At 57.1% G+C, this 11963-nt stretch overlaps 1 protein-coding gene across 5 annotated transcripts in view; it reads right to left on the bottom strand.

The window, feature by feature from the left end:
• Positions 1 to 8977: 8977 nt before the first annotated feature.
• The window catches only part of ADAMTS14 (ADAM metallopeptidase with thrombospondin type 1 motif 14), an 82301-nt gene continuing 79315 nt past the window's right edge, over positions 8978 to 11963 (bottom strand). For 4 of the 5 annotated variants that reach the window (XM_053207067.1, XM_053207068.1, XM_053207065.1 and 1 more), the window contains one exon: positions 8978 to 11697. In XM_053207067.1, coding sequence (XP_053063042.1) covers positions 11216 to 11697 — 482 coding nt within the window. In that variant the 3' untranslated portion in view covers positions 8978 to 11215. Of the gene's footprint in view, positions 11723 to 11963 lie in introns of all 5 variants that reach the window. The other variant, XM_053207069.1, reaches the window with a different exon arrangement.

The following is an 11963-nucleotide window of genomic DNA, read 5'->3' as shown; positions in this document are numbered from 1 at the left end:
TCGGATTTCTATTTCTGCCTTTATGGTCACATGACCTCTCCCTGTGTGCATGTCTCTGGGTCCAAATTTCCCCTTTTAGGGTGACACCAGTCACGTTGGATTAGAGGCCCACCCTGCTCTGGTCTGACCTCATATTGCCTAATCACACCTACGATGATGCTATTTCCAAATAAAGACACATTCTGAGGTACTGGGGTTGGGTGCTCAGCACATGAGAGGGAGAGGGGACACAATTCAACCTGTAACACATGCCTGAAGGCCTCCCTAGGCCCATCTGGCTCTTGCTGTCATCTCGTGGCCAGCGGGGTCCTGCACTGGGCGAACACACACTGCTTAGGTGCCTGATTTTTAACCGTCAGAGACTCACCGGGCTCCTGCCCGGGCCATCCGCTCACCCCTGACGGCTCTTTCCCGGTGGCCATCCTTCCAGCGTCCTGCTGTCAGATACCCCTAATAAGCTGAGAACCCCCACACCTACCTGTCTAGCCCTCCCCTCTGCCCCCGAGCTCCTGCCTCTCAACAGGGCTCCCTCCAGGGCTCCCCCACACCTCAGTCCTAGCGCATCATGACCCGGCTGTTCCAGCACGACGCTTCATTCGCCCAAGGGCATCACCCTTGACCCCACAGCCAATCCCTCCCCAACATCTGACTCTCATTTCCTTCCTCCTCCTCTGCTACCCCCTGGTCCAGGCCACCACCGTTTCTGGGCTGATGGCAGCGTCCTCGCTCGTGACTTCCTCTTTGTTCCCTGCGAAGAAGACTTCAAAACCGTATCCCATCATTCTCTTGCGCAATGCCCTGCCCTGGCCACAGGCCCCACTGTTGCTGCCATCTCATTCTTTGTGAGGCCCTCCCTTGGTCCTCACTCAGACAATACGTGGGTTTTCTGACAGGCCAGGGAGCCATGGACCCATTCATGCTGTTCCCAGCAGTGACGATGCTCTTCCAGCATTTGCCTGCTGCTCCTTCCCATCCCCGGGTCTCAGCACAGTTACCGCTCCCTCTGAGAAGCCCCCCGACCATCCTACCCAAGGACAGCTGACCCCTTTCTTCTCTACCCTGTTGTCCGGTGTAGCTCCTCTTAGCCCTTCCGTGATCTGTAAGGATCTTCCTCACTTCATTCCTGACTCGTTCGTTATCTGCCTCCCCCTCAAACGATAAGCTCCCCATGGGGACGGACCACATCTGTCTCGTTCACCTCTCTGTGGTCCCGGTGTATACAGTAGGTAGTCAATAAGTGTTTGCTGATTGAATGACTGCGTAATGAAAAATTGGCCCCTGCCCTCAAGGAGCCCCAGCCCAGGGGAGGGGATAGTCAGGTGAAACCCATGAGACCATGAAGGACGTGAAGGCAGGGGATGCAGACAGCTTCAGACGCGCACAGACAGCGCCACTAACTCACCCGTGCTTCCTAGGGAGGTGACACCTGGTCCCAGTCTTGAAAGAAGAGTAAAGAAAAGGCAAGGGAAGTGCATGAGCCCAGGCCTGCGAAGGGGGGGGTGACCACCCGAGCTCCCCCTGGCTCCCACAGGCCCCCACACTGCAGTCAGGGCTGCATGGCAGTGAGGAGTGTGCGGGCCAGCTGGGCCTAGATGTGTCCGTTCAGGTGGATGTGAGCCTTTGGGCACAGAAACTGAAAACCCGGGCGAGGGAGGGAGAGATTCCGAGCCTGGTCCCTGAGGTTGGGATGGAGGGCCTGAGCCCCCCGATGAATGCGTGTTCCTCAAACCTGTCCCCACATGGGTGGTGGGGTTCCAGGACTTCTATTAGCTTTCTCTCAGCAAGTGCTTGGCCAAGGTAGGGTGTGGGGCCCTGATTATCTGCATAATGGCTCCCTGTGAGCAGGAACCCTACAATGGGAGACATCCCCCGCCAGGGCTGCCCCGGAAGTGGATTTCCAGGTCTCTGTGGATACCATTCAGGGGGGTGCTGAGCCGACAGCCCAGCTGGACATGAAGGTCACCCACCGCCTTGGACGTGACCCCGGCAGCACGGGCGGGCCGGCCCCGTGCGACCGTGTCTGCAGCTGCAGGAGGGGGGAGACGTCCTTCAGGTAAGAGGGGGAGCCCCCAGGCCAGAGCCCTTTGTCCAGACTAGGGTCTGATGGGAAACTCCCCCAGAGTTGTCCACTTGGTGCTTCCTGCCTCCGCCCACGATTCAATAAGCATTTACTGTGTGCCAGCTGTGTGCCAGGCTCTGAGATGTCAGCCCCTGCTCTCGGGGGTTCTCAGATTATCGGTAGAGATGGATAGGTCACACCCAAACGGATGCCCTGGGTGCTACAGCAGCACAGAGACAGGGCAGCTGAGGCAGCTGGGGGCTCCCGAGGGGAGTGACAGAGGCTTGAATGGTAAACAGCAAGGCAAGGCTTTAGGCGGGAGTACCCTTTCTTTGTTTATAATTTATGTATTTATTTTTGAGACAAAGAGTGTGTGTGTCTGTGCACGAGCAGGCGTGCAGCAGAGAGGGAGAGGGAGAGAGAGAGAATCCCAAGCGGGTTCCATGCTGGCAGCACAGAGCCCGACTTGGGGCTCGATCTCGTGAACAGGGAGCTCATGACCTGAGCCCAAACCGAGAATCAGATGCTTAACCGACGAAGCCACCCAGGCGCCTCTGGCTAACAATACCTTCTCTCTTCTTTCCCGAGGAGCTCTGGGATGGAAAGAAATACATGTAACAACGCTGTTCTAACGTAGGGCTTGTGCTGGACCCAGAAAGGCAAGCAGGCCAGGCTGGCCGCCTTGGCGCTCTCCAGGCCATCAAGTCTGCCTTGGGAGGATAGGGCGAGGGCTTCATGGAGGCAGAAGCCCTGGGAGATGCTAACCGTTCCCAGTCCTGCAAAGTCTGATCTTATTCGACGCCCCCCCCCCCCCTCTGCTCTACGAGGGGAGCCTGAGGCTCAGAGAAGGGGCTCCAGCAAATAGCTAATGGGCTGGGATTTGGCCCTAACCGTGGCTCCAAAGACCATGCTCTCGCCACCAACAGCACAGCCCCTCTGAACGGATGGGGCTGCTGACGACCACAGCAGGCGGAGACCGGCCAACGTTCCTGGACTCCTGGCAACAGCCTGAGGAAAGACCAGAAGTAGGAAGGAAAGGCGGGCCAAAGCAGAGTCCTTTCTGACAAGACAATCAGGTCTGGGGGGGGGGGGGGGGTGCGTTCTGGAGGCGACACTGACAAGGAAATCAGGGAGACATTGTTATGGAAAGGAGGGACCAAGACTGAGAGGGAGGCAAGGGCCCTGGGGAAGTTGGGCCTCTGCCGGTGGGTTCAGGGTGCCGCTTCCTGTAGCCCTGCTTCTCTCTGCCCACTGACCAGGGTGGGGTGTGGCCCTCCCACTCGCTGGGCCACCTTGTCCCTTGCTCCCCTTCATCAGGAGGTCTCTACCGGGTCCATGACACCTCTCTGGCAGTGCTCCACTGTGCGTCCGGGGCACAGGGCCTGTCTTCAGGGCCACCAGCCCCTCCTCCTGCACCAGGACCGTGTGGATGTGAGCCAGCACCGCATGCAGGCCGAGGCCCTTCCGTGGGCCCTGGGACGTGCTGGGCCCTCACCGCTGAACTCCCAGAGTCATGCAAAGAGCTGTGGACTGGGAGACAGAGCCCGGGGAGGGTCTCGTGAGAAGGCAAGGCCCGGGGGACCTTGCAGGGAGGCAGAGAACCCACCATCGCCCTGTGTCACCGTGTATCCTGCAAGTACTCCATTTATCGAGAGAAAGTGCCGCCCGCAAGGGGCGCCCGGTCTGGGGGGCAGACGGGCCTTCTGCGGCAACCAGAGATCAACTCACCAGCACGCCGAGGGCTCTGAAGCAGAGGTTGGAGAAAGGTGGCCTGAGGAAAACCAGCATCGTGCCAGCCAGGGCCAGGGAAGCAGGGAGTCCAGAAGCCCAGCTGCTGCCTCTGGGGGTCAAGGGACGAGAAGAGAAAAATACAAATACCAAAAGGACCATGCTTCCCTTCTGGTAGCCTGCAGCCTCCGTGGGCAGAGCCAACTATGCTGTAATTGTAAGGAATAATTATTACTTCTAGAGCACTTCTAGAGCCAGACACAGCACTTGGTACCTGACATACGATCAGCAATCTGATAGGTAAGAATCATGCCCATTTTACAGATGAGAGAATCTAAGTCTCAGAGAGGTAAAATGACTTTCCCAGATCTAAGCATTTACCCAGTTAGTAAACGGTGATGCTGGGGATCAGGTAAATCCCTAATTGGGGGAGGAAAGATGTTTTCCTCTAGGGAAACACTGCAGCGTGTTCTAAGAGGTCCTGGGGGGGACCAAGCATCCTCCACTACTTTGGTTATTTGATTTAAATTTGGCGGGGGGGGGGGGGGGGGGCGGGGGGCGATGCCTGGATGGCTCAGTCAGTTGAAAGTCCTACTGTTGATTTTGGCCCTGGTCCTGATCCCAGGGGCCTGGGATTGAGCCCCGCATCCGGCTCTGTGCGGAGCCTACAGCCTGCTTAAGATTTTCTTCCCCCTCTCCCTCTGCCCTTCTCCCCACTTTTACTCCTTCTCTAAAGTTAAAAAAAAAAAATTTAATGTTTCTAAAACATCATGGTTTTTTAACCGGGACAGGGTTTTGCACACAAGAAAATTCATTCTAAACTGTGTGACAACCGTGTACAACCACCAACACATCAAGATCGAGAGCATCTCGATCGCTCCAAAAAGTTCCCTTGTGCCCCTTCCCAGCCCACCTTCTCTGCCACCCCCAGCCCTGGCAACCAGTGATGTTTTCTGTCCTTACAGTCTTGTCTTTTCCAAACTATCCTATGAATGGAATCACCCAATGTTCAGGCTTTTGAGTCTGACTTCTTTCATGAAGCACAACGTTTTTTAGTTCCAGCCAAAATGGTGCATGCATGTACACATGCATGTACACATGAGGGGTTTATGCTTTTTTACTGCGCGGTGGCATTCTACCGCTCGGATGCGTCACAATTTACTTATCCAGTCCCTGTCGGATACACATTCGGGTTGTTTCCAGTGGGAGTCTATTTCAAATAAAGTCACTGTGGACATTCGTGTCCAGGTCGTTTCGTGGGCAAATGTTTTCATTCCCCTCTTGTGGATACAGAGGGGAGGCATCACTAGGTTGAGGAGAAGCATATGTTTCTTATCAAAATCTGCCCACATCGGGGCGCCTGGGTGGCTCAGTCGGTTAAGCGTCCGACTTCGGCTCAGGTCATGATCTCACGGTTCGTGGGTTCAAGCCCCGCGTCGGGCTCTGTGCTGACAGCTGAGAATCTGGAGCCTGCTCCGACTGAACCACCCAGGTGCCCCTCACTGGGCTCTTAATTTGCATTTCATTAAAGACTCACGATGTGGGGCACTCTCTTCATGTGTGTACGTGTCATTGTACGTCTCCTCTAGTAAAGTGCACAGATTTTATTGGGTGGTTTGAGAGTCTGTGAGGTCTTTCGGATACGGCTCAATTCCAGATAGATGATATGAGAAGATTTCCTCTCGTGTTTTCTCTTCCTTGCCACCGTCTTTTGAGGAATACTTCTTCGTTTTAGGATGCCTGGGTGGCTCAGTCGGCTACGAGTCTGGCTCTTGATTTCTGCTCAGGTCATGATCTCACAGTTTGTGAGATTGAGCCCCGTGCCGGGCTCTGCACTGACAGCACGGAGCCTGCTTGGGATTCTCTCTCTCCCTCTCTCTCTCTCTCTGCCCCACTCCTGCTCATGCCCTCGCTCTCAATAAACTTAAAAAAAATAAAAATAACAAAGTTCCTATTTTTGACCTGTCTAGTTTGTCCACCCCTTCTTTTTTTTTTTTTTTTTTTTTTTTTTTACGTTTATTTTTGAGACAGAGAGAGGCAGAGCATGAACAGGGGAGGGGCAGAGAGAGAGGGAGACACAGAATCGGAAACAGGCTCCAGGCTCCGAGCCGTCAGCACAGAGCCCGACGCGGGGCTCGAACTCACGGACCGTGAGATCATGACCTGAGCCGAAGTCGGACGCTCAACCGACCGAGCCACCCAGGCGCCCCGTCCACCCCTTCTTTTGTGGCGAGTGCTTTCTGTGCCATCTCTGACCCAAAGTCACAAAGGTATTTTTTGTTCATGTTTTCTGCTAGAAGTGTTATAGTTTCAGTTCATGCCTTTAAGTTGATGGCTTGGACTGAGTCCATCTTTGTATATGACGTGAGAGTTGGGGGGTCACTTTTGTCCATCCGGAGGCTCCCAATTTCTGGCATCATCTATTGAATCACCTCAGCACTACGGCCATATGGGTCGATTTCTGGATTCTCCATTGTGCCCCACTGTTACGTATGTTGATTCTTACACCAGTCATACTGGCTTGATGACTGCTGGTTCTCACAAGTAAGCCTGAAATCAGTGTACATTCTGCCACTCGGTGCCTTTTCAGAATTGTTTTGGCTGCTCTAAATCCTCTTTATGCCCATAAAGATTTTATAATGACTTCGTCAAATTCTAAAACAAACAAAAAACAGTCTGCTGGATTTTTGATTGGAATGCCATTGCGTTTACAGATCACTGTGGGGAGAATTGGCATCTTAACACGGAGTCTTGGGATTCATAAACAGTCTACCATTAGATACTCTTAGGGTTTTCTGCGGAGAGGTAGTTTGTGTCCCCGATGCGCTGTAAATGTGTATATTGCTTTCTTTCTTTTTTTTTTAATTTTTTTTTCAACGTTTTTATTTATTTTTGGGACAGAGAGAGACAGAGCATGAACGGGGGAGGGGCAGAGAGAGAGGGAGACACAGAATCGGAAACAGGCTCCAGGCTCTGAGCCGTCAGCCCAGAGCCCGACGCGGGGCTCGAACTCACGGACCGTGAGATCGTGACCTGGCTGAAGTCGGACGCTTAACCGACTGCGCCACCCAGGCGCCCCAACGTTTATTTTTGAGACAGAGAGAGAGAGAGCATGAACAGGGGAGGGTCAGAGAGAGAGAGACACAGAATCGGAAACAGGCTCCAGGCTCCGAGCCGTCAGCCCAGAGCCCGACGCGGGGCTCGAACTCACGGACCGCGAGATCGTGACCTGAGCCAAAGTCGGCCGCTTAACCGACCGAGCCACCCAGGCGCCCCAACGTTTATTTATTTTTGAGACAGAGAGAGAGAGAGAGAGAGCATGAACAGGGGAGGGTCAGAGAGAGAGAGACACAGAATCTGAAACAGGCTCCAGGCTCCGAGCCGTCAGCCCAGAGCCCGACGCGGGGCTCGAACTCACGGACCGCGAGATCGTGACCTGAGCCGAAGTCGGCCGCTTAACCGACCGAGCCACCCAGGCGCCCCTTGCTTTCTTAATTTGCACTCTGCAACTTGGCTGGAGCCCCGAGGGGTGATCTCACGGGCCTACTGTCCTCCTCTAGATCTTTCTCGAATGCCTCCAGCAGAGGCCTGTGGACAAGAGCTGATGAGTAAATACAGCCCCCCGCCCCACCCCACCCCGCCTTGTGCCTGGGGTGCGTCCTGATTCCAAACTGTCACGCTCACCTTTACGGTTTTTTCAAACTTGGTATTTTCTCACCTGCTACATGTGGACCACTTCGTCCCATGATCTGCCTAAGTGAAACTAGCCTATGGACCCTCTCTCCTGACACGGGCTTGTCACTCTTTGCAACTGAGTTTACCTGCTTGCCTGACCACCTCACCCCTCTGATAAGCTAAACAACAAAGCAAAAACAGAGAACCAGTCCCACTTTGTAGACCACTAGGCTTTTCTCTTACAGTTTTTCTGCAGTTTTCTACCTCCTAAGCAGGATGTGGGTAACGTTTAGTCAGGGCTGTGGCTTGGGCTTCCCAAGGCCCTGGTCAGCAGTCCCTGCAGGGTGAAAGGGTCACAGGGGGACTGGAGCAAGGGTAGGACTGCTCAGGTGGAGGTCTGGGGGCTTTTTCAGGAACCCAAACTCTGGCCCACCCCGGTGGCAGACCCAACAGCTCAGCTGGTCCCGCTGGCTGAGCGGCCCCCTAGGCCCCCGCTCCAGGAATCCCCCAGGGGCAATGCGGCCCCCGGGAGGCACCCACATCGTCGTCTCTTGCATTTTCTGATCATGTTGTTTCCAGAGGTAGGCACGGCAAACGCTTTCACTGCTGTTTTCCAGAGGGGCAGAGGGGGCCGTGCCCCTCAGAATCTCAGGGCCCAAAGGCTCCCCAGATGGGTGACACCCCCATGCTAGACTCTGTGGGGCCGTAATGGTGGGTGGAGGGTCCTCGGGGCTGGTTTCTGGGTCCCTCTCCCTCAAGCACTGCAGGCCCGCTTTGAGATACCGCCCTTCGGCCTGGGAGGACTGATCACAGGTTCCCAATGGTGTGACATTTTAAATGACCTCTCCAGCCCCACAGCGCTGCTCCCAGACCCGGTGACGGCGCCTACACGAAGGGCTCCCGCGGTGGCCGGGCTCAGCGCAGCGACAGACTGGCGATGTCCCCCGTGGCGCAAGATAGGGGCACATCAGCACGCATGCCCAGGTGGTATCCCTGGCTCTGACGGAGGACCCCGCGCACACTTCGTGGGGCAGGACCCCACTCTGCCCACCGTACAAAAGGCACGCGCCCCCCACCCCACTCCCCCGCCCGCCCCGGGGCCCCCAGGACCCTGCTCTTTGCAAGCCATCTGTACCTTGGCCTGCAGAATTCCCTGCCTGAGGTCACGAGTGCGATTTGAGGGCCCGTGCCAGCATCTCCCAGGTTGGCAGGGATGTCACTGTGTGTGCACCCCTGGGCTCCGGGGGTAGTTGTCCAGAATGGGTGGTTCCCAGGGGGAGGCTGTTGGCGGAGGGATATAAACGGAATTTGGACTTGAGGCTAGATGGTCCACACACAGGCATGTGAGGTCTGGAGTGGACCTCTGTGCCTCGTCCTGAGCCCCACGGCTGGCAGGGAAGGGCCTGGGGTACACTCCTTAAAAGCGTGCGGTGGTGGATTAGTGATGTCTGACACAAGCAAGGTGTGAAGCACGGATGGCTGGTTTTTTAAATGATTTTTTAATGTTTATTTAGAGAGAGAGAGAGCGCGCGCGCACGCACACACACGAGCAGGGGAGGGGCAGAGAGAGAGGGGGGGGGGGGGAAGGGGAGAATCCCACACTGTCAGCACGGAGCCCAAATCAGGGCTTGAACTCACGAGCCGCGAGATCATAACCTGAGCCGACATCAAGAGTCGGAGGCCTAACCAACTGAGCCACCCAGGCGCCCCCACGGATGGGTGGTTTTAAGTTATTCCTGCTACGTGCCAGCCCTCCCTGCTCACCCGGCGTCACGTCCCTTCCCCCGCCTATCCGGCACTCTCATTCCGCTGGACTTTTCCAGGGAAAGAGTGCTCGCCCCCCCTCTAGGGAAGCCACCCCTTGCTGTCCCTATGCACACCCCAAAACTACCTCCCAGGCACTTCCACGCGGATGGTGACCTGCCCAAGGCCACAGAGCTACTCGAGGGCGGCACGCCCCCTGGCCCACGGTGCTGTTCTGGCCTCTCTTCCCTGAGCTGGTGCTCCGAGGAGCCCAAGAGCGAGTGAGGCCGAGGTAGGAAAGCTGAGGGTCGAGCCTCTGCGGCTTCGCTCCCCCACCCATCCCCTACCCCAGGCACCTTGCCCAGCAGAGTACATGAGAGGGAGGCTTCACCGTCCTTTTCCTCTAAAACAGAGACAACGAGAAAAACACAACACGCCATTTGGGGGTCCAAAACGAAACACCAAGGACAATGTTAATAAATACATAAACGTGTAAAGATCCGGATCTCAGAGGCATGGGAAGTTAACACCCCTAACGCCGGCAGGCTGGGTCTCACAGGAATGATTTCAGTGTGTGCCCCAGCGGCCCAGGGAGGGGGTGGCAGCGGGTGGAGAGGACAGCTGGGGTGCCCCCTCCGGGCCTCTGTTCTCCAGGGGTTGTGGGGGCGGGGACCCACTGCTCCTAGGCCTCTAGCCTGGCTCAGAACAGCCCCCCTGCCCCCAGGAAGGCAGGCAGGCAAGCACCTCTGTCACCTGCTGAGGAGTCCGGGACACCCTCTGTGTGACTGGGAATAAGGACCCTTGGGAGAAATCCTGGCACTCCAAGGGGCTTCCTGGGAGCCAGGGGGTCTAAGGAAATTACCTGCCTTTGGAGGTAACACGGAGGGTAGCTGAGGTCCCACTGCGCTGTGGGTCATGTCACCTCCCTCCCCCCCGCCAGGCATGGGGCAAAGGCTCACATCCTGCCCTGGGGCTTGGGCCTGGGTGGACTGTGGTCCTCAGCCTTGGGACCTGACTGCACCCCGTTACCCAAGCACCACAAACTTCTGGCCCAGCCCCGGCCAGGTGGGAGAAGACCCCTGACTCCAGCAGGTGTGGTCTTCGGCAGAGAACGATGATGGATGGGGCACAACCTGAGAACTCACATCCCTGTGTCCCAGAGAGTCACCTTCCGGGCCGGGCTCCTTTCATGCTGCAAAGTGACGACCGAGGTTGACCTTCCTGGTGCAGCCAGGGGTCTAGCACCAGTTGTGAATGCCCCGGATGATGAGAACACGCATTCCAGACTGTCCGGGGCTCCCTTCTCTGGGCTGGACCGGGTGAGGTTGGGATGCACCGGAAGTAACAGGAGATGCCATGTGCGTGGGGCAGAGGTGGTCACCAACACTGCCTTCCGGCCAGCAAGGGCGAGGTGGGTTCTGGCCTTGGCCTTGGCCTTGGCTGGAAGAGCTGTGTGGCGCTCTTGCTATGAAGAGCTGGGCCTGAGACAAACTCGCCTCCCACCCACCCCAGCCCTGCAGCCTGAGCGTCATGACCACACTCACCCCTCACCCCCTTCCTCATGGACTGCCCTGAGAGTGCTCCCCCCTCACCTTCCCTGGTCCCGCTTTGCCTCTCTGGGCAGAGGGACCAGATAGACAGGACCTCCATAGTGGACCCCACAAGTTCTGGCAAATGCAGGCAGCTGGAAGGATCCGGGGTGGGGGGGGGGGTGTGCTAGCTGGCCCTCAGTCCTGCCAAGAGACAGACGGGGAGCCCCTGAGAGGTGCGACTGTCCCCCTGGCTGCTTGCTGAGGTATCTCCGGTTAGGGCTTCCCCTGATCTTTTTCTTCCTCACGCGCCCGCTTCACGGGCTCAAGTGTCACAGCCCCCAAACTAGAACAACAAGAAGGCAAATAATTTAGAAGGAAGTCTGTGTTTGCTGCTGCCCCCGCTGCGTGTCCTCTGAGCTGGCGGTCTCTGAGGCAGCACACAGTGTAAACTTGACTGCAGGGATAGGCGAGGCGGGGCTCATGTCCCCAGGGAGGTGGCGGGAAGGCTCGTGCCTGGGTGCTTCGGGTCTTCCCCGAGCCGCCCTTTTTCCTCGGAGACTGGCACAGGTGCCCTGGTCCAGCCCCAAGGCAGTCCCCGGGGGGTGCCAGGGGAGGTGCCCCCAGCTGCTCTGGGGCCCAGTGTCTGGGGAGTAAAGCGGTGCTGGGTCACCGGGGGGCTGGTGCCCAGAGGTCTCGGGAGTTGTGTGGGCTGGCCGTGCTGATGGGCATCTGACCCTGTTGTTCCCACAGTGGGCTCCACAGCATCTGGAGGTGACTTCGGACTCCCGGGAGTAGAGAATGGCGGCGGCGAGGCCAGGCCAGGGTCCGGGCTGGTGTTGGGGCCCAGGGCCGTCTTGGAACAGGACTCACAGCACAGCCGGTGGTAGCCAGGGATGGAGCAGTAGCGATCGAGTGCTTCCGTCTGGCAGAAGATGGACCGGTCCCCCACGCAGGGCTCTGCTGCATGCATATGGCACAAGGACCACTGCCGGGAGGACGCCTCCATCTCCCACTCGGCCCCCCCAACCGCCGGCCTCCAGCTCCCGCCCTTGCTGGACCTGCTCTAAAGCTTTGCCCTGGAGGGCGCCACGGGCCTGCCTGAAGGGAGAGACTGGCCAGAGTAAGAGCCCTTATTTTACCGAAGAGGAACTGAAATCCCCTAGAGCAGTGGTTCTCAAAAAGGGTCTCCACACATGAAGCATTGGCATCGTCTGGAAGCTGGTGAG

The sequence above is a fragment of the Acinonyx jubatus genome, chromosome D2 (genome assembly GCF_027475565.1).
Source record: "Acinonyx jubatus isolate Ajub_Pintada_27869175 chromosome D2, VMU_Ajub_asm_v1.0, whole genome shotgun sequence".
NCBI lineage: Eukaryota > Metazoa > Chordata > Mammalia > Carnivora > Felidae > Acinonyx > Acinonyx jubatus.
Note: the sequence above shows the minus strand (reverse complement) of the source record. Positions and strands in the feature narration are given on the sequence as shown.